The sequence below is a fragment of the Malurus melanocephalus genome, unplaced genomic scaffold (assembly GCF_030028575.1).
Source record: "Malurus melanocephalus ecotype Western Australia unplaced genomic scaffold, MMel_1.1 scaffold_1377, whole genome shotgun sequence".
NCBI lineage: Eukaryota > Metazoa > Chordata > Aves > Passeriformes > Maluridae > Malurus > Malurus melanocephalus.
This window is the reverse complement of record NW_026624609.1, coordinates 14,882-41,031: the sequence shown is the minus strand read 5'-3', so window position 1 is coordinate 41,031 and position 26,150 is coordinate 14,882. Positions and strand designations below refer to the sequence as shown.

General features: G+C 45.4%; 1 protein-coding gene across 1 annotated transcript; it reads right to left on the bottom strand.

Annotated features, from left to right (window-relative positions):
- Window positions 1–7,092: 7,092 nt before the first annotated feature.
- LOC130586883 (complement component C8 alpha chain-like) lies at window positions 7,093–25,813 on the bottom strand. Its single transcript, XM_057387801.1, has 11 exons — window positions 25,578–25,813; window positions 23,403–23,499; window positions 22,285–22,429; window positions 21,061–21,208; window positions 19,648–19,837; window positions 18,289–18,489; window positions 16,748–16,988; window positions 12,799–12,927; window positions 11,723–11,880; window positions 9,445–9,667; window positions 7,093–7,581 (listed from the first exon to the last, which is right to left on the bottom strand). Exons 1-11 carry the CDS (start codon window positions 25,691–25,693, stop codon window positions 7,430–7,432), a joined length of 1,800 nt encoding a protein of 599 aa, XP_057243784.1. The 5' UTR covers window positions 25,694–25,813; the 3' UTR covers window positions 7,093–7,429.
- Between the last annotated feature and the right edge of the window lie 337 nt (window positions 25,814–26,150).

Sequence of the window (26,150 nt, the reverse complement as noted above, 5' to 3'; positions counted from 1 at the left end):
GGGCTCAGAGTGTCCAGGGATGGGGAGCGATGCCAGCCCTGGGTGTCCCCAGTCTGCCCAGCCCTCATCTGAATTTCTTTGCCCTCCCGAGGAGCTGGGTTTATTTTTGCAGTTCAAAGCTGCATGTTCATGCCTTGCAATTGTATTAAAAAAAAAAAAACAACTCCTGCTTGGCTTTCAATCCATGGAAAGCCTCAGGTCTCCTCCTTAGGAAACAGCTCTGTTTCCTGAGTTTTCCCCTTTGATAAAGCCAGCGTGTTGCAAACTGTTCTCCCCCAGATATGCTACCATGCATTTTAATCTTGAAATCTTGTTACGTTGTTTTGAAGTGTTTATTAATGCTTCTTGGTCACTTTATGTCTCCGCTGTCTCCTGACTGATGTTCTTAACTCCTTCTAGTTTAGGATCATCTGTGGATTTAATCATTTTGTTTACTTCTTCCAGCTCATTAATTTAGATGCTAAATAACACCAGATCCCAGGCACCCAGAGCTCTGGCACCATCCCACAATTTGATGCAGTGCATTTATCACTGGCTTTGTTTACAGCCTTACCCAATACTCATTCTGCTCGGCTGTGTCCAAACTGAGCCAGGCTGAAATGTATTTTAAGGCACAATTTCACTGAACGGGGGTCACTTTTGTGGGTATTTCTAAGGCAGTCCATGGAGCTTTGAACAATCCCTTACACCTTTCTTCAGTCTCTTTTTCACACACAGAATCACATCCAACCCTCCCAAAGCTCACATCCATCCGTTTGTCAACATTGTAACTTCATTTCTCACTCCCATTTCCCCTTTTTATGTGTCGCCTCCGTGATTCTCAGCATTTGGAGTTTATGTCACTCACATGCTCAGAGTCCAGAAGAATCAGGGTAATAGGAAAAGCAATGGAGGGAAAGCTGAATAGTCAAGCTGTTGTTCACTGAAGTGGTAACACTGTCCCTACCACCTCAAAATGTGGCTGAGACAAGTTTAGTTGGTTTCTCATCTAGGCGTGGACTAAGACAAAGAGAGAAACATCTCTCAAGCAAATATAAAGCTAATTGACTATTTTTTCCTCCCCTTTTGTGTCTTCCTGAAGTTTAGTTTGAASAAACACCAGAAATRGTGAWCAGAGAATTAMCATCTCTGAAATRATCCCTCAYTGTTGATGACTCCAGTCTGTTGTTRGWGAYRTGGACAGGGGCAGAGCTGTTTGTATCCAAATACAATTCATGGGAGCTGACAGCTCTTGCCATAGAAAGAACTGCTTGTTTCTGACAGTCCTTCCCAGCTTTGTTATTTCTTTCTTTTTTTTTTTCTTCCCAGATGCTGCTATTAATGGGAACTGGGGGTGCTGGGCCAGCTGGTCCTCGTGCTCAGGAGGTCAGAGGACACGAAGGCGACAGTGTGACAACCCTGCCCCACGGGACGGTGGCTCCTCGTGCCCAGGGCCCGACTCTGAGACAGCTCTGTGCTAAGGAGAGCCAGCAGGAACTCTCACAAATCTGATGGGCACTTGGGGAAGATGTCACCTGACTGCTCTGAGCTGGCCTCCTCTGCCCGTGGGGCTCAGCCAAGTCAGAAATGTTTCAGAAGACACCGGGAGCTGGGAGGGTGTTGGGAGCCACCCCTTTGGACATGCCTTGCGGTTATCCCGTGGGATTGAACCTGCTTACTGACCTCAGTATTTTGCCTTTTCCCTGTCTTTCTTGCAGTGGGCTAAATGAGACAAGCTTTATCTCTGTGTGTCTTTGGTAGCTGCACGGTTTCAAATTGTACAGTCTTGTTGTTGGAGGTTGCTTTGAGGTGAGGAGAGAGCTTTGATCTCGGGTGCAGCAGGATGTGCACGGATGCACAGCTTCTGTGCAGGCAGCTGTGTCATCTGGAGCAAAATGCAGCACATTAAAGCTGAAATCTCAGTGAGCACAACTGTGTCTAACGTGACATTTAGAGCCACTCTGCCCCACTACCCTGCTTTCCCCATTTATTTTCTTGTTTCCACCCCCTGCCATGGGCAGGGACACCTTTCACTACCCCAGGTTGCTCCAAGCCCCATCCAGCCTGGCCTTGGWCWCTTCCAGGGATCCAGGGCAGCCACAGCTTCTCTGGGACAAATGGAACATTTTGAAAAAGCTGTTTGCACATCCCCTGAGGCCTTCTGCCCTTAGGAGCTGTCTTTGCCCCAGACAATCTCTGCTTCATCAATGAGATCCCATAAAGGCCAATATTCCCCTGCTGCCTCCCCAGGGTGGGACAACTGATTTGGAGAGGGTTCTTTATGAAAAGAGACAAATGGAATGGTTTGCCTGGATGCTTATTAACCAAATTGGATGGTTTTTACCATCCCTGGAGCTGTGCATCACAGTCCAGCTCTAACAACAGAGGAACTCAAAACACCGTGCACCATTTCATGAGCCTGGATCATTCCAGGGACTTGTTTCTCACAGCTTTGTTGGTGGTTAATGCTTTTTGCAAAGACATTTGGTGGTGCCTGCTGCAAAACACCCAGGCAATTCCACCAGTGCAGAGCTGTTCCTGAGTCTCCCAGCAGCTGCAAGGTCAGACTGTGTGCTGAGGGTTTCCAGCAGTGCTGGTGATGCTGGGCTGCTATCGCCCGCTCCGTTCCTTTCAGACTGACACCATCTGAATGCAGCTCCTGTGAGAGCAGCTCAGGCTCTCTGACATTTCAACAATGGAACGTGCATTTAGTTGTAGCCCTCACACCGCCTCCACACGTACCAACAGGGCTCCTTGACAGCTTTGAAAAAGGCAGAGCACATTGCATATGTAAAACAAGGGGGCTCTGCACTCATTATGGGCTTCATCACTGAGCTGCCAACCCAAAACATTTCCCTTTTCTGCTGCGTAGCTGTGATATCTTTTGTGTGATGGAAATTTGCCAAGAGGTTGTTCTTGGGGCCATGGTCAAAGAGAGCACTGCAGGATGATATTGCTCCAAGGTTTTTGAAGGGGTGCTGTAGAAGCCCTGGAGCTGAGGACCCTGAGCATGGTTCATGGGTGCCTCTGAGGACACGAGCTGCAGTGTCATCGCCTGCTCTTCTTGAGAATCGTCAGTGTACAGAATCACAGAATTAAGGGCATTTCCCAGGTGAGCCAAGTGGCTTTTGTCAATTTACCCACCTTTCCTGATCATCAAGCTGGTTAAACACACAGCAGGGTGCTTCTATCCCTTGCTGTGACAAGGAGAGCCGAGTGTAGTGACCAGAGTTGAGACTGTTGTTCCCAAATCAGAAAAGCCCAGGTTTTTTGAAGTGGTGGCAGTACCTGAGTTTGTAAATTTGGGTTTGTTTTTCTTTTTAAGGAAGAGAGGAGAGATTTGACAGTCGTCAAAGATTGTGAGGATAGTCTGACTGAAGTATGAGTTCAGCAGTGTTGAATATTGAGCCTGTAGGCTTAGAAGCCTCCCGTAAAGGACATAACTTCATCTCGTCCTTGCTTTGATTTTGTGCTTTGATTCGCCCAACTAATGATTTATTACAACCTGGAGGGTAATAAAAAACTATGCTGAAGCTTTTATTGTTTCATTTTGGTTCACATTAAATTTTGGTACCATCTTTTACGGGTGTTCCTAACTCGCACTGCCTGTGTAAGTTCAGATTGATAACCCACGGGTGAGAACTCGGGCGGGCTGTGCACGTGTCCAGCCCTGCTTGGGCTGCTCTGGCCCATTTCTCTGGTTGAGATACTCATCTCAGTGGGCTCTATGACATCCCATGGTATATTTTCACAACAGTTTGCTTGAGAGAAAGAGGATAAACATGAAGAGGCTGGATTTATTGGCACCTTCCCTGCTTGGAGACATTGCTGCTGTGATGTCATATGAGTGTGGCTCTGGGAGCTCTCAAAAGGGCATTTCAGGTGAGGTGGAATTGCCACATCCAGCTTTACCAGAACAAAGCCAGCTGGAATTCGCCACCCCTAATGTCTCCACCAGCAGTGGGAAACTGCACTGCTCTCCAGCCTGGATTTCTGTGCTCCCTGCTGTGTCACCTCACGCAGATCTGTGAGGCTGGAACACGGTCCAGGGAATTTGCACACTCAGTACTGCTGAATTCCTTTACCATGCTGCTGTTTCTTCCTCTGTCAGATGGTAGTAGCTGTTCCTGTCCATATTCTCCCCCTGCTTTGTTGAAAACAACCCAGAAATTCCACACAGAGCTGTTCACAGTCCCAAATTTCCAGCTCCTGGTTCCACCCCACTGGCTGAAGAGCCCAGTAAGCCCCAAATACAGCTGCCAGATTCCAGGTCAAATCATGCCTGCAGATTTATCTTCCTTTGATATCCCATTTTAATACCCCCTGCTTCTGTGAATCAAAGAGCTAGAGATGAAAACAGTAATTATTACCATTAAGAACAAATACTTATTTTTAGTGCAGCACCACAGGTACCACTGTGATGTAGAGCAGCATCACAAATGCCAGTCCCTCTCCAAATTTGCCAAAACCTGGAATTTTTGATGTTTCAAGTTTTTCTGGTGGGATTAAATGTTTTGTATCTCCTGTACCTGTGCATTTCACTGTATAAAAAAAGGAGGCAACAATTTTTGAGCTACTCCTGCTGGGGAATTATTTAAAAACCCCAGACCCAGAGGGATGCAGGCGTTGGGGCAGCTGATGTGACATTGACCCTGAGGTAGAAAACAGCTCTGTCTCAAGCACTGCCCTTATCTCCTCCTCTGTTAGCTGGTTATCTGGAGCCTACACCTTGCCACCTCAGGTGTATTGTCATCAATCATTTCCTATTTTCTTCTGCGTGCTGGTTCCTCTCTGCCCTTCCTTTGTTAATAACCCGGTTTGCCTATATCCATAAAAATATCTGATTGTGATACCATTTATCCAAAGCGCCACACATCCATCATGTGCTTATGAGCGAGATAAACAAGGCCTCCTGGGAAATACGCCGCCAGAAATATATAGGATAAATAACTATATCAAATGTATGTCAGTGTGCAAGAGGGGAAAATCCATTCATTAAAACCCGGGTGGAACTGCAGTGTTTTATTGCACCCTCTAAGCTTTTAGTTTAACTAAGAAACGTACGTTTTTGCTGCTTATCTCATCTTGCACAACTCTCCTGTTGCCCACTTCAGCACGAGATATATTAGCTTCTTCCACTGCCATTGTAAATGTGTAATTGCTCATAATCTTTTCTTGGTTTGGAGGGGGTTTTTTTTTGTTTTTTTGGGTTTTTTTTCCCCAGACCTTACAGGCAGCTTCTTCATTTTTTCTGACTTCAGCTTTGCTGCTCCTGGGTTTCAGCATGTGGAGATTTGAGCCCTGGGGGTGGCAGGGGGCTGGAGGGGCACTTCCCACCTGCCTTTGGTGTTTAAAGGAAGCCTTTGGGTTTTCTCAGTGCCTTGGGCTGTAAGGTGAATGATGAGAAGGAACAATTGCAGGTAAAACACAGCTTTTCTGCTCTTACATGTTTCATGGTGGCATTTTGCATGCAGTTTCTTTAATCACTTGGATTTTTTTTTTTTTTTTTTTTTTTGGCTCTTCAGTGATTTATCCTTCTAGAAACAGCTCTGAAAGCTGAGGGTGCAGCTTGCCTTCCTGCAGGCCCCATCCTTTCCCAGCCTCCAAGGCATCAGATCTTTCTGGTCATTAATTTCTCCCCTGTGGTCAAAAAAAGAAATGTACTTGGCTTTCCGACTGAGGTGACTTCATACTCATTTATTTGCATTTACAGGCGTTTTCCTGACTCCTAAGCAGTCAATGTAAAGGTAAGAATTTGTCAGAGCCCAACTGGCCCTTGGTGTTTCCACATTCCCTGCCATCCCAGTATCAAACAGCATTCCTTAAATCCCCTGATGTGATCCTACATTCCATATTCCTCTGGGATGTCTGTCACACCAATCCATGGGTGCTCCATGCTGCTGCATTTTCCTTGCACAGAAGGCATCAGATTCGAGCCCTTGGGAGCATATTCCTCTCTGGGTGAACAGCTCCTTCACCTGGAATAGCAAAGTTGGCCAAAAGGCCACAGCTTTGCCCCTCAGCAAAGGGATTTTTTCACACAGCAATCCATCTCAGGGTTTGAGACAGCATGGTTTGTTGTTTTCAGCCCGTAGTTTCATTTACAAGCAAAAAGGAAAGCGGTGAAAAAATCGGCCTTTGGCAAACATGCCCACAAAAAAAAATATGGGGCCAACTCTTCAGGTGCCATAAATCAGCAGCAGCGATGGAGCAACACTGATTTACATCAGCTGAGTGTCAGCCTGTAAATCCCCACCGACACACAGTTGAAAAACAAGCATTTCCAAGCACCTGAGCAATTTCTTTCACTAAACCTCGATTCCTTTCTACTCCCTCTTTCCATTCAAATGTCTGCAGAAGGGCCGCTTTGTGCTTTGAGGTTTTGGTGCTGTTGTTGTTCATAATGCCTGATTCCTTCTCAGGGTTTTTTTTTCCCCCCTTCTCCCCTCGTGATGAAAAGCTCAGTGAAATGAAGTGCCATTCGCCTCCCGTCCATCCCAGTTTTGTTTGGTTGGTTTTTTTTTTTCGTGGCAGTTCATTAAGGAAAGGGAGCTGCAGGCTCTCACTGCAGTCTCTGGACACAGTTCAATACCGTGTGCATTCTTGTGCTGAGATTTACGTCCTACATTCAAAAAAGCCCCTTAAATCAAGCAGCCTGTTAGCATCTTCTCAGGCTCTGTGTGCCTGTGAGATAAAATGCCTGCGTGCTAATAGTCAATTCATCACTGATCTTACGGAGGAAAAGCCTTCGCTCGTGTGTGAACATCCTCTGCCGAGCGAACGCCTTCAAGCCTCTCTATTTATTACTTTATTTATTTATTTGAAATTCCTCGGGGCTTTGGGCTCACATTTTGCGAAGATGCTTCGGCATCTTTGGGCTGAAGGCTTTCTCCACGCAGAGCAGCATATGGCTTTGCTGCAAATGCAGCCCTGGCCAATATGCTGGACTCACAAATCTGACAGTGCCAACTCACAAAAGTTTCGTGGTACATATGTCAATACCAACTGCACGGGAACGCAAAGATCGTGAGCTTTCCGTGTGTTTCCCAAAGGGAAATCCATAAACTTCCCGAGAGTCAGGCTCAGTTGTGTAAACACTCGCAGTGAATTTATTTCATTCAAATAAAATAAATTTTTTTTTTTTTTTTATGACTGGCTGCAGCCCTGTGGTCACCCAGCAGAAAAGGCACCTCCTTTGGGTGGATTCCCTGTCATCCCTTGTGCTGCAGCAGTGGTGCTGGGCACTAGTGGGGCTCCCACCCCATCTGATGTGGCTTCTATCCCAAAACCACCGGAGCAGTCACTCAGATTTTACACAGCAAATCTGGCACGTACAGAAACGCATCACCACCACTCAATTATTTCTCCCGGTGGTGATTCCATTGCATACCTGGAGTATTTATAGCCCAGCCCAGGTTCCAAACCACCCTTCTCCAGGCACTTTGGGGTTTCAGCAGGCTCTGGTCTGGACGTTCCTCCCAGCACAGGGCTGTCCCCCGTTCTGTGGGGCCGGGTTGGAGCACTCCCGGCTGCGCCGCGATGTCCCCGCCTGGCACGGGGACCAGCCCGACCAGCAGCTCCAGTGCCCGTCCATCTCAGCAGCTGGGGACACAGAAAAGAAAGGAAAAAACAAACAAAAAGAGGAGCTTCAGCTCTGGCTGGCAGCTCTCGGGTCATGGACTTCCTGCTCTATCCCAGCCATGCACAGGCTGTTGAGATCAAGGCACTTCAAAGCCAGGGTGGATAAAACATCATCACCCCAAACACCGAAACACCAACAACTGTTTATTTTTCTTCTCATTTGAGAGCCTGTGCCTTGGTTTTCCTTTCCCAAGGGGCAGCTGACAGCTCTCTCTGCAGCAACTCTCTCACCTCTGAGCAAGGCAGAGGGACAAAAGTCCCCTAACGTGGTGGGGACGTTGTGAAAAGTCCTTTTGGAGATGGGTCATTTCAAAGCTTTTTCATTACAGTACAGACTGAGTTGTCAGGAGCGGTCGATACTATGGATTATGGCGGTGCTCCTGAATGATGGGAATGCTTGATGGCTGTCATTTACTGTCGTTTTTTATTTACTCATCTGGCCTTCATGCCTGGCTTGGGCACTTTATTAATCCAGACAGCACAAATGGATGTGTGTGCTCTTACTTAGTGCTGGCTGGGAAAGCTGGGCTTTCCATCTGCTGGAACATGATGCTTTATTAAAAAATAAATAAAAATTTAGTTGGGTTTTAAATGAGTTTTGGGACTGAAAAAACTGAAAGAAAAGAATTGCTTACAAGTTAGAAGGGTGCTTGTCCCCGCTGTTGTTAAAATCAAGGAGTGCAGGCAGGTCCTGAGTTGCCAAGCGAATTCTTGAGATTTGGAGACACCTTAAGGAATCTGAGCTTTTTAAAGAAACCTGCTTTGCAGTCACTGAAGCAAAGCTTCAGCATTCAGCTTCACAAACTATCTCTAGCTCTGCTCCAACTCCTTTTTTCATCACAGCTTTGATTTTCTGCTGGTGAGGCCCCAGTGATGAGCCCACGGTTGAAGGACTGGAGCTCTGCCTGGTGGAGCTGCTCTGAAGATGGATTTTTCTGCCAGCTTTGTGTGCTGAGATTTAGATTTTTTTTTTTTTTTTTTTAATCATGAATCAGGACAAAAATATCCAGAGAGAGCTGCAACTTCTTTTTGGAAATGAAAGAGCCTGTTCCGGCTGTTTTTGCTACCCACTTAACTTTTTAGGATAGTATAGAAAGTGACAAAGAAAACATAAATATAAGCCTGTCACTTCAGAAAAACATATTTTTTCTCAAAACAGACACTTCCCTCTAGTCAAAATGCATCCTGGGAAATCTGGAAATGTGGCAATCTTTTACTAAAGGAGCATTTATGTTGTTTGACCAGTTGCTTCACCTGAGCCTTTCCCCTTCCCATTGCTTCCTACCCCATGAGGTTTGTGCTCTCCCCCTTGGAGCAGCCATTCTTGGTGGGATGCCACAAGCCCTCTGACTTGTTTCATGGATTTATCCAGCAATTAAACACACCCTCATTTCCACTACTCTGTTTATAAATAATCACAGAATCGTAGAATGGCTTGGGTTGGAAGGCAACATCCCATTCCAACCCCGTGCTGTGGACAGGGACACATTCCACTATTCCAGGGTGCTTCAAACCCTATCCAGCCTGGCCTTGGACACTTCCAGGGATGGGGCAGCCTGTGCCAGGGCCTCCCCAGCCTCACAGAGAAGAATTTCTTCTTTATCTCTAATCTAACCTTCTCTTTTTCCATTTAAATCCATTCCCCTCTGTCCTGAGCTGCTGACCTCAGTCTCTTGCAGAGCTCCTTGGGATACCACAGCAATTAAAACAGAATTGAAGGTGGGACTGATGTGCGGATACCAGGAACTGTTTTTTAGCCACGTGGAGGAGGAAATTTCTCCCCTTTGCTCCTTCCCCCTCCCCTGCTGCCCCCTGGGCTCTCACCTGGGCGCTGAGTCTGCTCGCAGGCGGGGCCCCTGTAGCCAGGACGGCACTGGCAGGAGCAGATGTCCCCCACCAGCATGGGCTCCCCATTATTCAGGCACCCTCCACAGCGACAGGAGTTGAATTCTTCCAGGAATTCATCCAGGGCTCGCTTCAGGTGCTGCCGTTTGGTTTCCATGTGGGCGAGGTCGCTCCTGCGGAGGATTTCATGGATGGGCTCCAGCTGCGGAGGATGGAGATGGATAGAGGTGGATAGAGTGGAAACAATTTCAGCTGGGCATCGACTGGGGTGCCCTGACACCGCTGGATAAATTCAGGACTCGGGGAAAAACTCATTTGTCTTCCTCGACAGCTGCATGCACATCATGCAAATGTGTTGCTGCCCCAGTGAGAAACCACCGTTCCAAAACCTTCCTCATCTTGGAGGTTTGTGTGGGATTGGCTTTTCTGGACATGCTGTGGAGTTTAGAATAGATTCGAATGATAAATTAAAACACCCCAGTAAGCCCGTTTTTTCGTTTTTCATTTTTGGGTTTTTTTTTTTTTTCCTGATTTCTTAGTGCTGTCACAACCCCTGAGATTCTTTCATGCTTTTTGCCTTTTTGAAGAAAATGTTTTGGTAAGAGCTTTGGACAGAGAGTATCATCAAAATTTATTGCCGCCCTATCACTTGCAGTGGCCAGATTGTAAAATATCCAGTAAATGCTGAGGATGAGGATTTTTGCTTATATATATTTTACCCTTTGATGGAGTGAAATAATACTGTCATCTACAGCTTTTGGGGATGTAATTCACTCATCACATTTTCCAGCAGCAAAATCCAGTTCCTACACAGCAGTCAGCAAAAATAGGCCAGTTTGGGAACTGTAATTAAAACTTGAGCCACTGGTTTTAATATCCAAATTAGTATTAAAGCTAAACACTCAGAGCTGTCTGAGGACACTTATTTTTATTTATTTTTCCATTGATGCACCTGTGCAAACACTCCCTGTCTGGGCTGGGAATTGTTTCCAGAGAAGAGCAGAGTGTCAGCTCACTGTGCAAAGCAGTGAGAGTGGTTCATGGGGAGGATCAGGATCAGCCAGGCTTTGGGAAGAGCTCTTAGGCAAATTTGCACAAGTCTGTTCAACAAATGGAGGGAGCTGCAGATAAAAGCTGCTGCAGTGGACACGAGCTCTTATCGGCCACTCTGGTTATGGGATGACTGCTCAGCTGTGGGGCAGCCAACAGAGAGGTCAGTGCGTGGTTTACTGGAAAACTGGGGGAAATTCTGCCCAGAATTGATGGGAACTTGTGCAAAAAGGTGAATAACCTGCAGCTGGAACTGAAAGCACTCCTGTGTTATCAGATCTCCCCGACACTGAGGTGCTGCCTGGGAAGGTTTGCACAGTCCTTCTTGCCCTGCCAATAACACAGATAATTCCCAAATCCATTTTCCCTTCTCCCACTCCCTGTCAGAGCTTTCAGATGAAGACAAGAGGGATAGAAATGGCAGCGTATCCCTGCAGTGATGGAGCTCCTTCCCCTGCACACCACAGCTGCTCTTGGAGCAGATCGGTGATCTGGGGGTGCTTGTGGTCCTGCTGACCACAGCTGAGGAGTTGTGGCCACCCCCTCATGCCTCTGCCYRCTCTGCCCWGGGTTATTTGTCYRTAGGAWTGCTCTTTTCCATCCCTTTCCACCCTCTCTGCTTGCACCTCCTCCCTGCCTCAGAAGCCACATAAGATGCTTCTGTGATCTTCCCATTTTATGGGGCATCCAGTGAAACAAAAGGGAGAGCAGAACCTTGCTGATTTTTATGGCCACAAGCCCTCTTTTTGGAGTGTGGAGAAAGACAGGACCCACCTGACAAAGCAACCAGGAGCTCCCTGCTCGGAGAACTCACGGGTGGGGGCTGTCTATGCAGAGCCTTTATTGGGGTGGGGAAAACAAAACACCTTCCCCAGCCCCCTGGGAGTCCCCTGCTTATCCAGGAGGGTGGGCAGCAGGGAGAATAACAGGGATGAATGCACCTGCAATTCATTGTGAAGCTGTTGGGGAACCCATCAGAAACTTAACCTGGCACTAATCCAGCATTAAGCTCCTCGTCAGTCTCCCTGCAGATGCACTCAGTGGGACATGTTGTTCTCCCCATTGTGGAATGAATAAGAGGTTACCAGAGCAGCGGCCCATTACATTTAATCTTGTTCTGTGATGGGATCACAATCAAAATACGGAATGATCTGCTCGGCTACACTCTCATTCCTCAGAGTTTCTCCCAACTGCAGAAAAGCCTTACCTGGAAATCAATAACAGCAGGATTATATTTTAACGACCTTCCCCACTGACGGTACATTTTGCCATCCCAGCTGTTCAGGAGCCCTTCGCTGTAGCTGGTGTCTCCCCCTTTAATCCGGGGAATAATGTCTTCCACAATTGCGCTGTGGCTCTCAGGATCTGGGAAGTTGAATTGCACAAGCGTTATTCAGCTGCTGTTTGCACACAGACTCCAGAAACTGCTAAGTGGAGGTGAGATCAGTCGTGCAGGGGGCTATCAGGGAGCTGCCTGCTGGGATCGATGGCAGCTCGGTGTTCTCTGCTTGTGGGGTGAGCCCTGACACCTTATCAAGAGCTGACAAGCTGAGCATCCCAAATCCTCTAAGCTGATAAGACCTGAAGGGCCTGCACTCCTCCAGCCTTGGTTTCTGGGTGGGACATGGGCTATAGATCACACTGAGATCTGTATCTTGTTATGAAATGTACAAATCTGGGGTTCTGTCCCCTCTCTGAGTACTTTTTATAGTCAATTTTGACTTTTTTAAATTGCCGTGCATGCCCAATCTGTCACTGCAATGGACTGCAGCCTTCAGCCACCCCACAGCCTGTTTCCAATCCAGGCATTGCCACATCAATTCCTGCTCTTTCAAGATGAATCAGTACTCCTGGAGACTCAGACCCAAAATTTCCGTGGTGTCTCCTTGCCTCAGGGATGGCACCAGAGCTGCCTCCCTCACGTGACCCTGCTCGAATCTCCATGCCCAAGTGACCAACAGAAGTGTCCCCAGGTGCCTCAGCATCCCCATGCCCAAGTGACAACAGAAGTGTCCCAAGGTGTCTCAGCATCTCCATGCCCAAGTGACAACAGAAGTGTCCCCAGGTGCCTCAGCAGCCCCTGCCCAAGTGACCAACAGAAGTGTCCCAAGGTGTCTCAGCAGTCCCTGCCCAAGTGACCAACAGAAGTGTCTCAAGGTGTCTCAGCATCTCCATGCCCAAGTGACCAACAGAAGTGTCCCAAGGTGCCTCAGCATCTCCATGTCCAAGTGACCAACAGAAGTGTCCCAAGGTGTCTCAGCAGCCCCTGCCCTGCTGCCATACCTGTTTTCAGGAACCCTCCCTGTTTGCAGTCCGAGGTTGAGGTAGAGACACCCAGCCCCAGCTGCCTCATGCTGAATGAAACGCCAATGGACAGCCCAAGGCAGCTGCTTACCTCCTCAGAGGTGACACCTGCAAAGCAGAAAGCAGCCAGGTAAATTCAGTGACTCCTGTGGAAGGGTGTTCATTTTCCTGCATCATTTTTTCTGTCTTTGAAGAAAAGATTTTTTTTAAAAAATTATTTTTTATTTAAAAAAAAATTTAAAAATTTAAAAAAAATTTTTAAAAACTAAAAAAATAAAAAAATTAAAAAAGAAAAATTTTTGTGGCTTGTATTTCGAAGTCAAGAGCTATTCCAGGCAGAGGACAGTGAAAACCCCAATATTTTATTGAGTTATATTGGGTCTATTATATCATAGGTGTAAAAATTGTTCCCTTGGAATACACTAGAAGAAAGTAAAAATCTTTAACACAAGTCTTCAGGCACATTTGTCCTGTTCGATCTATTCAACAACAAACCTTTATATTTTCTTATGGGCTAACCCGTATGGCTAACCCGTAACTAGGGAAAAGCAGCTGAAATCAATAGATCCTCACTAATTTTCCTAAATTTAGGATCTGACCCACCTATTGATGGCTTAAGCAGCACCTTGAGCAGTACCTTGGAAAAGGTCTGTGTGCTGAGAGCTGCCAGAACTTTCCTGCCTTGCTGTGCCACCACCACCACCACATACATCACAAAAATATCTAACTGGAGACCCATGAAGCGACTGCAGAGGGGAGAAGGGGACTAACGAGGTGGTTTCACCAAGGTAAGCAATGTGCATATTTCACACAGCCTGGTTTTATGTGAGCACTGCAAATACAAGGCCATCTTCTGCAGCAGTTGAAAAGCCCATTGATTTTGGTAAATGCGGGTGTTGTGAGGAACTGGTAACTTTTATGTCGCTCTTTTTGTCAGAGGAACTCAAAGTGTTTTACAGAGGAGCCTGGTGGTCAATGCCACGGCGGTGAAAGGAAGAATAGAGGTCAGGGGGATGGTTTAATGTGTGCTGTGGTTTAATGGCCTGAGGGTTGAATCTCTGCCTTTGCCCAGCCTGGAGCAGGGTTGGACTGCCTCACCTCAGCTCTGGGGAGCTGTGTCTGTGCTTAAAACACTGCTCAAACACTCACAGCTTTGGCTTTGTGGCATCATGGAGTGGTTTGGGTTGGAAGAAACCTTTAAAGGCCATGTGGGCAGAGGCAGCTTCAGCCAGGCTTTGCTCAGAGCCACATCCAACCTGGAATTGATTCCAGAGACAGAACAGCCACCCCCTCTCTGGGCAACTTGGGCCAGAGTTTCACCAACCTCACAGTAAAAAATTTCTCCTTTATTCCTTGTCCTACCACAACAGGCCCTGATAAAAACCTTTCTTTCCCACAGGCCCCTTTGAAGTGCTGGTCCCTGCAGAACCAGGCCCTCACAAAGAATTAAACATGTAGTGCTCGATTACTTGCGCTAAACTGTTCAACWGTTGTAAACACAGTGGGTAAAGTTCATCCACCCAAAGCAGCACGAGCGATGGCTTATCTCGGTGCTGGAGTGCCATAAAATTAAACTTGAGGAACACCCTGATTAATTGATTTGCCACGGCTCCCGTTGTGTAATTACGTTCAGCCAGGGCCTGTCGATACCRTTCGCTATTGGTCGCGGCACGATCAGGCCTTGATAAATGAAAAGTGGTTATCACTGCAAAAAGGGTGGCCACAGTAAATATTGGCACTTGAGGGGGGGGCCCTGATAGGTTTTTTTTTTTTTTTTTTTTTTTAATATGATATAATTTGCGATAGTTAAATGTGCTGGAGTGATAAGATTTACTGCCGCACTTTGAATTAATCAGAATATGTGAAGACTCTTTCTAATTTACTCGGCGCATAATGTTCCTCCCATAAATGTTCTTGTAATGTGTGAGCACATTATACTGTTTTCTGCTAAATAATAGAACCATAACAATCTATTTTAAAAACAAGTAATGAAAAATATTGATGGCAGAGCAACRAGGGACCTCGTTCTGACATATGTATTTATTTCACTCGTGACCACATCCATAYAASCCCTTGCAGCCTGAAAGCTGGAAATGGGTCTGGCAGCAAAACTGCAGGGTATTGTAAGCAGAGAGGGTGATTTAATWTTTAAAATTCAGGTTTCCTAAATGCTCAAAGTCCAGCTCAAGTCTATGCCAATGCTCAGCGACCACCTAAGCTGTGACTCATTTAGGGAGGGCTCAGCAGAGAGATCTTTTTCCTGAGTTTGTGCTTTAGTCCCTGATCTATAAAAAGATGAATATTTTGGGTTCCAGAGCATTTAGCAAACAGCCTCGTGGGCTGAGTGGGTTCTCAGTGGTTGATCTCAAGCTCAGACCCGGGGGGCTCAGTGATGCACCTGCAGAGCTTCAGACTCATCTTGGGAAGCTCTGATTTCAAGACTTGAGCACTTACATCCTGATCCCAACCATTCCTCTGGGAAAAAGGATAATCCCCTTGCAAACACAGCCTCCAAGCATGGCTGTGATCAACGTTAGAGAAATCAGGGGTTTTTTTTCTAAATTCTTTCAGGCAGTGGCATATCAGCCACTGCAGGTGGGTCCTTCTGGGTCAGCGTTGTGTGACACTGAGCACTGCTGGCTTGGTTAAGGCTGGACTTTATGGTACAGCCTGGATTAGATGAAAATTACATGGGGCTGCAGTAGAATGAAAATTATGCCTCTACTGGGGCGCATTTTTGTCTTTTGCTGGACTTCAGCATCCTTCTTTCCTGAGATAAGGCATCTCGTGGCAGTAAATCTCCTCCTTACATACACAGCAAGCACAAGATAAAGCAAAATAATAGCCTCCCTCCACATGCCCTTGATTAATTCTTCCTTGGAAATTGGCAGTCTGCTTCCTGAAGACTCGCTTGCCAAGACCTTGTTCACTTCCATATCACTCACCCTTCAAAGGGAAGAAGTGATTTGAAGAGGCATCGTGTTTCCAAACATTAGAGGTTCAGGAACCTGATGAAAATTCTCTCAATCAGTAATTTCTTGTGGGAAAATTGGCATGGTTAATGTGCAATATGGAGTGCATAGCTATCTAGCGCTGGTGATTTCAGACCAGAGGCAGAATTTGGGGCAGAACCATGAAAATTGTTGAAATTGCTGAAATTATAGCAATTTGCACCTGTTGTCCATGATCACAATTTCCTTCTGCATGAGTGTGTATCCTGGAGTTACCAAGGCTGTGGTACCCTCAGCACAGCAGGGTGATGGCTCTTGGGGAAAATGGGATCTATTGCATTGTTGACACCTTTACAAAAGCTGACAGCCTGGTTAGTGAGCTAAAATCCCGTATTATTGTTCTGCATCCCATGTTTTCATCGGGAAAAATGTTATTCTTGGACTCGCCAGCAGTGGCAATTCTCATGCTGGGTATTTTATCTAACTGAGATTTAGAGGTACTGCTCCCCAGYCTCATACACTCCAGTTTGTTGAGAACTGGAGCTAACAGGGGTCTGTTAGTCTTCAGCTGTGACACTAAGCAAAGTGGCAGAGGTACTGCAGCACGATATCTCCATTTACAGAAAACTGCAGCCCTCTCTAGGAACAGGCTAAAATGTGAGTGGGCTGATCTGCCGAGCTCTGCATGGCTTTGCAGCCCTTGAGCTTTCGTGGTGAACAAAGATGACAAGAAAAAGGAGAAGATTAGCAAGTGGCACTGAAAAAATTGAGAAAATAATGTTCAGGTTCCTTCCTAAAAGACGAAAACCTCACCCTGATACTTCTGAAATCAAAGCAGGAAGAGCATTTTGTGACACTCAAGCTAATCCCAGGCACSAGTAGTGCCACCAGACTGGAAATACCCAGTTTAAAGCAGATTCTAAATACCAGGCTTAAGGCAGAAAGTTGAGAAGAGAGAATAATTTTGATTCTCTGACCTTTTCTTCGCATTTCATCCTTGTTGACGACAAGGATGTACTCAAAGWTGCCCCCCATGGTGCCGGATGTCATGAAGTGGGTGCCGTAGTCGTTGATGAATTTGGAGTACATGCCATAATCATAGGTGTCTGGGAGGTCCTGCAGGGACAGCAGCACATCTTCATCCAGAACAATGTTGTCCCTCCTCATCTTGAAACGGGCTGTCTGCACCTTGGTCACAGCTCTGATGAACTCAAGATTCTGCAGGTAAAAGAAAGAGGAGCTGCAGTCAATGTTAATTTAATTTATACAAATGAGTTTCTAGTCTTTAGGCTTACAGGGGTAAGCCTGAATGTCTGTGATTGTCACTGCATGTTGAAGGCATGAAAACAAGCCCAAGTTTAAATGAAATAAATGGTGATATTTTTTTTTTTAAATCTGTTTCTTGTGTGCTGTGGAGGTGGAGGACCAAGGAGATTGGATACTGCAGGATTTTTTATTGATGATACAATCAGACTTGGACTACACACAATTCCCTTCTGTTCTCCATTTCTGCAATTATTTTTTCTGGTTTCCTTTCCATACTGTTAATTTCCTTTTTGCTTTTTTCACAGCCTCAATGAGTGACAAAGCACAAGGGTCAAGCCCAGCCCAGCAGCAGGGATTCCCTGGCCAGGAAGATGCTGATGGAGGGAGAATTTCCTGGATGTACCACGAGCTCCAAGACTCCATCTCTACATTTGCCATTACTTTGGACAAATTTCCACTGCAAGATAAGCARCCCTTAAAATGATTCCTCCAATAACTGATCATCATTTAGCTGCAAGCATCAYGTGAGTCTGGACAAGGGCACAGTAAATACCATAATGGTGCTTATTTCAAACAGCTTTTAAGGGTATTTTAACTCAGAGCACCATCAGAGTAATTCTTCTTTATTGTTTTCTGTCAGCAGCTGCGAGAGAAGTGGAGATGGGGCACGGTAAATATGGGAAATACCAGCAGTCATGTTATTAGGTTGGAAAAGGGTCATCACAACCAGTCCATGATGTCAACCCGCTGTGAGAAGCAYACCCTATTTCCAGGTATGATTTTTTTCAGCGTGGTATTTTAACCTCTTGTACAAAGTAGCCTATTTCCCCATCACAAGGCAGCTCCTATTAATTTGAGCAAGATGTATTTGCTACCAGAGATCATTCCCTGAGGTTGACTTTTCTGATCAGCATCTTGATATTTTTTCCTCCCTCACCATCACTTTTAAGCATTTTTTTAATTTATGTGCCCGCTGTAGCCATGAAGTGGGATGGGGTGAGATGTGTGGTGTGGCACTCCGTAATTCAATTTTATTCCCGCTCCCTGTTTGCTGAGACATACCAAGAACAGCAAACAGGATTACTAACGATCATACATCTGCAATTACATGAACAAATTAAGGTACAATTACTCTGTGTCAAAAAATGCAACTGAGGGAACAAACTGACATGAKTTACAGCCCGACCACGCGATGCACAGATGACGTGACAGGAGCAGATGCGTCACTGATTTGGTTGAGGGTTTTTTTTACCTTTGAATCATATCCTGTGAAATTCTTCAGGGTTCCTTTTTTCTCTGATAAAGCRAGGCCCAGGTTTACCTTGACAGGTACCTTTGGAGGCCCAATTCCAATGGTGAAGCCTGATTTTTGGTATCTATCTCTTTTAATGGCATCAAGCAGTTCCTTTGAATCGTCATAAGACTCAAAAGAGAATCCAGAGTCAGCATGAGCCTAAAATGAAAGGAGCAGACATTAATTTTTCAGGTGCTTCCCCTCATTTTTAATCTCTCTTTCTTGAAGGAGCTGATGGTACCTCTGCTGAGGCCCGTGATGCTCCTGACAGCACCRGCACTGACTTCAATGAGTGTGGAATAAGGAATTAAGTCCCGTGCCATTTAATTTGGAAATATGTGAGAAATGTGGATAAAGCCAAGCATTTTGCCTCATCTGTCTCCAAGCAGGGGAGAGGTTTGTGTTCAGCCACTCCWAGCCAGAGCTGTACCTATTAAGATAGCCTGACACAATTTGGACTGGATTTTTTTTCCTCTGCAACCTGCTTCTGGATGGATTTATTTAGAAGAAAAAAAAAAATCAACATCTATTTACAATAGCAAGGCTAGAAAACAAACATTGTTTTGCCTGTGTTKTAGAGAAGTGACCTTTTCCTTGACAGCTCTACTTTGCTGGCATGTGGAATCAAGCAGCTCTGCTCAGTCTGGGCTGTGCCAGCTCCATAAAAAGCCAGCCCCAGTGCTCAAACTGGGGACTAAAGGACTCTGTCTGCTAGGAGGACATGAAAGCTACTTCCATTGAGTGATATTTCCCAGGAATAATTTGGTTTCATTCATTCGTGTCAAAAACCACAATGACTGTTCAACAGTGTAGCCAAGGCACCCACTTGTGATGTGGGAGACCCAAGCTGAATCCTTGCTCTGCTTGGGTCAGTGTCCAACATCAGATGTGACCTCATGGACTGTAGGTGTTGTGATCCATGGTGTCGGGTTTCAGGATCCCTGCCTCACTCAGAATTTGGGTTTATGCCCCTTGTACCAGTGCCATAGGCTTAAAATGCTTTTAAAGATTGAACCAGCAGCATTGTTGCTGTTTTACACATGGCCAACTCCACCCCTAGACAAGCAAGAGGCTTATGCAAGCTCTACAGCTCATTAATAGAGGAACTTAGAGAAAACCCATTTCTCTTGGCTCTGATTGGGCCAGAGAAAGCAGTGGGGATGCCCCTTAGTGATAAAACCATTGACGTCCTATAAACCCGCATTTACACCTTGAAAGACAACCTGCAGTGAGTGATAGAATGCACGTAATATCTTTGTGGGAAGTTTGGCATTTTGCTGGGGAATTGTTGCTGAGTTTGGCCCCCACAGCGCTCACCAGGAACTGGTACACCTGGAAGTTGTAAGGCTTGCGGAAATACTTCTCGTCGTCTCCGTAGGACAGGCGCTCACASACGGGGTCGTACAGCAGCTTCCGCCACTCCCCATTGTACACGTACTCGCAGCTCCCTCCAAAAAACGCAGGGTCATATATGTTCTGCATCCATTCCCCTGTTAGGATGTTGTATCTTGGAAAGAAATAGCATTCAGGAAGTTATCCACAGCTCCTGTGCTTTTTTCCTCAGCCTCTGTCACAGGTTCTCCTGACACTACGTGTTATCTACCCTCAGATCTCCTGAGGAATTGGAATAGAACTTAATGCTGTGTTGGTTTTGTTATTTCATTGCTGTCTCATTCCCAAAGCCACCAGGTGACAAACAGCCATTTTATTTCCAAGACATTACTTTGGACTCGCTTGCAAGAAATGGAAGAAATCAGTGACATTGCCCAGCCCCTCCCTGCAAGTACAGCTATGAAAGTTCCAAAGTCCTGGAATTCCTCCAGGTCCTCCCTGAGCCTAATGCATCTCATTGTCACAAAGTGCTTCCTGGCATTCTCTGCAATTATTTTCTATCTTTATTTCATCTCTTTCTTTTTAATAATGGTCCCATTTCTCAGGATAGTTAACACCCTCCCCAGACATGAAGGCTATGCTTTGCCAAGTCTGTCACTTGTTATTTCCTTACTCCTCCTTCTTCCTGCTCTCTGGGCTGGGACTGGCTCCATTTTCATCCTGCAGCCCATGTTCATAAAATTCTAGAATGATTTGGGTTGGAAGGAARGRACTTTAAAGATCACCTCTTTCCAAACMTCCTGCCACAGGCAGRGGCYGTGCTCTCCAAGTGAAACCGAGCAGTAGCTGGGTTAAAACACAAGATTTACAAAAATGTTACAATGCACAATTTGCCTTTTGAGTTGTTCTGGATTTCCTTTTTACCTGTATTAGCTAATCAAAATTTGAAACTGAATAGGGAAACATTTTTCACGGACAGGAGTATTTACATTTACTACTCTCTGCCTTGAATCTGTGCTCTGAAGTCCTAAATCCTGGAATGAAATCTCCTTAAGGATGAATGCCAGCGGGGTGTAGCTGTTTGTTTTAGACTATTACTTTTAACAACTGCAGAAAGCTGTGAGATAACTGGGATCTGTTTTTACAGGAGTATAAAGAGGGCATCACAGTGTGGCTGGGAGAGGCCAAAGGCAGGGAAKAGATCCGAGACAGGATTTGAAATTAAAGCTGGAATGAACCCTCATTGCTACCCATGGTCACACAGGGCAGCACCTCCCCTTTGGGTTTTGTACAGCACCCTATCAATTCATGGATCACCGCTATCACCAAGGAAGAGCAATATAAGAAACATAATCCTGTGTTGATTGCGAGAGGAGCAGCTATTGATTAATTACTCACCCTTGGACCGCTTTTTCCGCCCCTGGGATTTGGAACAGCTGTTCACAAGGGTTTTCAATATCTTTGTCCTCCTCGCAGTTATCCTCATCAGACCCATCTCTGCAGTCTCTGTCTCCGTTGCACACGAGATGCCGTTTAATGCAGCGCCCTAAAGTGCACAGATGCAGGCGGTGGCTTATCCGCCCTCCACAAAMCCTGGCAGGCAGCTTGCCCTGATTGTGCTGTTCTTCACCCACATCCCAGGGCCACGAGGAGCCCTGCTGGGTGTTAAACACAGCTCTGTTCCACTGGGAATTTGCTTTTCCAAGCTCCTGGGGGAAGGTTTTTGTGACTTAGAGCAAACACAGCACGGGGTCCAAGCTGGCCACTCCCGAGGTGTGGGAATCCAGGTGAGGTCACCTYGCTGCCCTGACTTTATTTTGTAAAATCATGCTCTTGGAAAGTTGTTATAGGAATATCTTCTCCCCTGGGCTTAAGGAAGTCAACTCCACCTTGTTAAAGTGCAATTTTTCCTCTTCCCATTGCAGGAGGCATTTGGGGAACTTATTGCAATAATCAGAGTGCAAGGATGGATATTTGCAGGAAAAGCAACGTGGAAAGGCTGTTGCTTCTAGGAGCATGGAGAAAGCCTTGAGGAGGGAACTGGCACTGCTTTCACTTACCCCAATTGAATGATGATAACCTGCTCCAGCTGATGAGCTGGTCACAGAGCTGCCCTGTGTCTCTAAATTTCAACAGAATTTTCATTGAAAGCTTGAGCCATTTGTGTCAAAACCAAAATCTGTCAAGGCTAGTCAAACTTCCAGAGAACAGCCGTTTTATATCCTAATCCTCAGAGCTGGGAGATGGCTAAAAATAACTAAATCACCCCAACAGATTGCTGKTTGGATTGATGATTGAACTCTGTCTTTAGCAGGGGAGAAAGCGGAGCTCTGTGCCTGTGGAGGGGAGTGCGAGCGCCTGGCACAGCAGTTGGAGCAGAATAATTTCTATTCTCTTTGTTCCACAGAAAAATTCACATTTTTCTGTCAAACAGCCTCCTTTTCTACCCAAAACCGAGTGTAACATGGGTGGATTTCTGTAAAAGTGTGGGGGGATTAGAAYGAAGAGGGGAAATTTCCTGATTTCTCTTACACTGATTCACCATCCTGCCGCTTGGGGTAGGGGACTGATACCCCCAGGACCAAACCCTCTCTGGCAGGGGTTTGTGCCTGCTTCACTCACCTGTTTCCTTGCACTGGAAGTCYTCCCCACACGCTGGTGGCCCTGTGCACGCTGTCTTAGGTTGACAGGCTTGTTCATCCCACAGGAACCCCGCGCAGCGTCGCCCTTCAAACTTTGCTGGCTGCACCAGGCGCCGGTAGCGGTGCTGCACAGAGACACAGCCACTGTATCCCCCAGAGACATCACCTCCACAGGCCATAGAGAACCAAAASTATCATTTTCATCTCTATTCCTCTATCATTTTATTCTCCATTTTATTTCTGAGTGTGTGTATTGCTCAAAGACTTTATACATGGTAAAAAGAGGACAGTCAGCAGAGAGTTTGGAGCTCAGATTTGCCTGGAGTTTATGCACGTGAACTTTAGAGAGGACTGGATTGGCTGTTTTTAAAATATTTCTATTTTATACCTTGGAAATAATATGGCATTTTTCCAGTTGCATATGCTTTGTCCTGCAATGCACCAGGCTCAGATGGACACAGACACTAATTACAGCACTGATCCTGCAACATTTCTGATGGATTATTAATGAGAACTGCTGCTCTTTAAACTAGGAACAGAAAAAAAAAAATGGAAAGGCAGAAGAGCTGCATTTTTTACAGACAATATACTGTCTATAAGCACAGGAAATGCAAAAGCAAAAAATGCAGGGATAAAATAAACTCAGTGGAAAGCAGAATTATGTCAGGTATTTGAAARTAAATTCTCAAATTATGAAGACATATGTGAAATGATGTAAAAAAATGAGAACGGGAGCTGATGCATGAAGGCTTATTCTAATTTCTTCTCGCTGGACTATTTGCATTAAGAATCAGGGGATAATTAATTAAATCTAAGATAGAAAAGGAAGAAGGTCTTTGGCAAATATTCTGGCCTGACTCTTCCACCATTTGCCTTGATTTTTCTTTTGCTGTTCTGCTGCCTCAGATGAATTTATTCCCCAGTTTACACCAAGAGTAAGTAAGAGCCTCTCCAGCCGAGGAGCATTTCCATCATATCTGGATGAGTTTACTGGATGCTTCAGAATGATGAATATGTATAATATATATAATTAATGTGTGTACATCCTCATCACAGACACATCTGAAGATAAATGAATACATTACAGCRGATCCTTACTTTTTTCTCTTGGCAAGGAAAGCAATCCGTCCATGCTGACCACTGGCCCAGCTGACAGTCAGCAGGAACTAGAGAATTAACATCTCTGCTGCTTCTCCTGGGGGGAAGAGAGAGTGGTCTGAGGTCTTTGAAGAGTTTTTTAAGAGGTTATGGAGGCTAGAAGGAGGAAAATTATCTCTGTGTCTGCTTTTCCAGCAGGAAACTGTTTTGTAGGACATGGGAAGCATCCCAAGGTGTCCCCTCCAAGTGTTCACCATCAGAATTGMTCAGAGGCTGCAGGTGGGGATTTTGTCTTGGGTTTTCTGCTCTCCCAAGAGATCCTCACCCTTTCCAATGGGTAGATTGCAATTAAATATATATATATACACAAAATATTTATATCAGAACAAACACCCTGAGTAAACAGAAGGAATGTCATGAAGAGACAGGTTTTAAGGAAAAGCTGATTTTTTGCCTTTCTTTTCAGAAGCACATCACAATCTCCAGGAGCAGGGATGTTTATCACTCCTGAGCCTGTTTTGACRTCACTTTTTTTACACCAGTGTGAACTCATGGTCAGGATTTTTCCCAGCAAGTCTGAAATCAGTTCCTGGTTTCCATGGGCTTTGTGGTGTGGTGGAAATGGCTGCACCAACAGCGCCAAGAGAACAAGGTACAAAGGATGTTGGCCAAAAATTTTTTGGTTGACTGTTTTTAAAGCAAAATACATAAATTCTGAGAAGAACAAAAGATGAAGGGATGTTATAAAAGCAGAAAATGGCAAAGGCACTGTATTGTAGTGGCTCTTGGATCAGACTCTGCACATACCCTGAATATCACTACAGCAACCAGAAAATCCTTCTCTGGATTTTCAGATCCCAGCCCAATCATTGCAATCTCTGTTTCTGTCCCTACTYCTAAAACCATCATTTCTGTGAGCCATTTCTTTGTCTTGAGGAGCAATTTGAGGCGTGCAAATACAACTCTGCATTTGCCACAGCCTTCAAAACATTTTGAGGGTTTACTCTGAGYCAGAACAGAATTATTTTTATTATTATTTTGGTGATTAACTAATGAGCAGCCTGTTTTACATGCAAGACTGCAGTCCAAAGAGAAATATTGATAATTAGCAGAGGTAGGGAGCACATTGGGGATTCATCAGAGGCTGGGGAAGAGAGATTTGCTAAATGAAAGGCACAGCAGCTCAGTAAGGATGGCTGTGACTGCAGGTCTGTGTGTGAGATGGAAACCCAGGAGCCCTCGGACAAACCCAGAGCTTGTGGACACRCAGGTATTGATGCCTTTTTTTTGCTCTGACAGGAGGATTTGTGGACTGCATCCTTCAGCACTTCACAAAGTACTTAATTGGCTCACCTTCGATTGGATTTTGCGTTTACCTCTTCATTATTCTGCCTTGTTTGAKAAGTTCATCAAACATCAAAAATCTCGTCTTTGTTCATTTTCAAAAGGGATTATCRGAATAAGCCTTCATAATTAAGTGTATCACTACCACAGTTTTTTTTCCTTTCCCCCTTCTCCCTGTCTCCGTGTTCCAATTATCACTGATACCTTTTTTTGATCCTTCTAAATCATATTTGCCTTTACAACAAGCCTGAAATTAATAGCTGTAGAAAAAAAGAAATCCACCCATTCCCCTATCATGACACTGTAGCATTAGAAAAAAAGTAACTTGTTTATTCCTTTCCTTCAAAGCCCAAGTGACACTCAGATAGGTTAATAATATTGTTCATGGAAATAAAAAAAAAACAAAAAACAACTGAGGTATGAGGTTCTGGCTTGGATTGAAAACTGGATTATTCACATGCACTTGTTAGCTTCGTGTTGTTGAATGTAAAATAATTATAATGCAAAAGAATATGAAAAATATTAACTCATAAATCATCCTGCATAGAGAATTCATTTCAGGTGCCCAAGCCCAGTGTGGCAATATCAGCCAGGAAGTTTAAGGAGACTTAATAGTCATCTGCAAAAGAAAAACCCTTGTGCAAACACTTCCTTTAAGAAGGAATTACGATGCTTGGCTTGGGCTTTGGACTACTGCCAATTTTTTTTTTTTTTTTCCTGGTGGCTTTGTGCACATTCCTCAAGTCGGGACAGAGCTGATGGGGCTGCCTGACGTGCTGGTAATTCCTGTATGGAAAGGAATGTTTCCTGGGGAAGGAAAAACACACTCACCTGTGGGAAGGCAGCGCCTGGAGCTCGCTGCTCACTGCYGTGGCCTGGCCTGGCAGTGAAGCCAGTGAGAATATGGACAGGATCAAGGGATAAAGCTGGCCCAGGCTCCACCACATTGCTTCCCCATATGCAAATTTGTGCCGTAGATCAGCTGCAAACCAAAGCTTTTAAGTTTTCGGGGCTGCTGGAAGGAGCGCGGAGCCCACCGGGCTCYGAAATGCCGCGGTAAATCATTGACAGCAGCGCAGATCGAATCACAAAGAATCAGGACACATCCCAGGGGCCTTTGCCCTTTTGGAAACAAATTCCCTGTTTTCTGGCAAGGAAATATATTAAACTGTGCAACTGTTTCTACACTAAAGTCAATCAAGTCCTATTGCAGCGGTGTTTCTTGTCCAGCCTGCGCCCTCCTTTTAATTTGAAGGAGGGGGAAACTYGTGTTATTTCCCACAGTGACTTCACTGTAATTTTGATGTGTCTGGCTGCTGACCAGGGAAAAGCTTCCCAGTGCAGCAAATTGAAGATTAGCACAGAATTGTGTTATGAGGAACATGTACCTTGAGGATACATGAA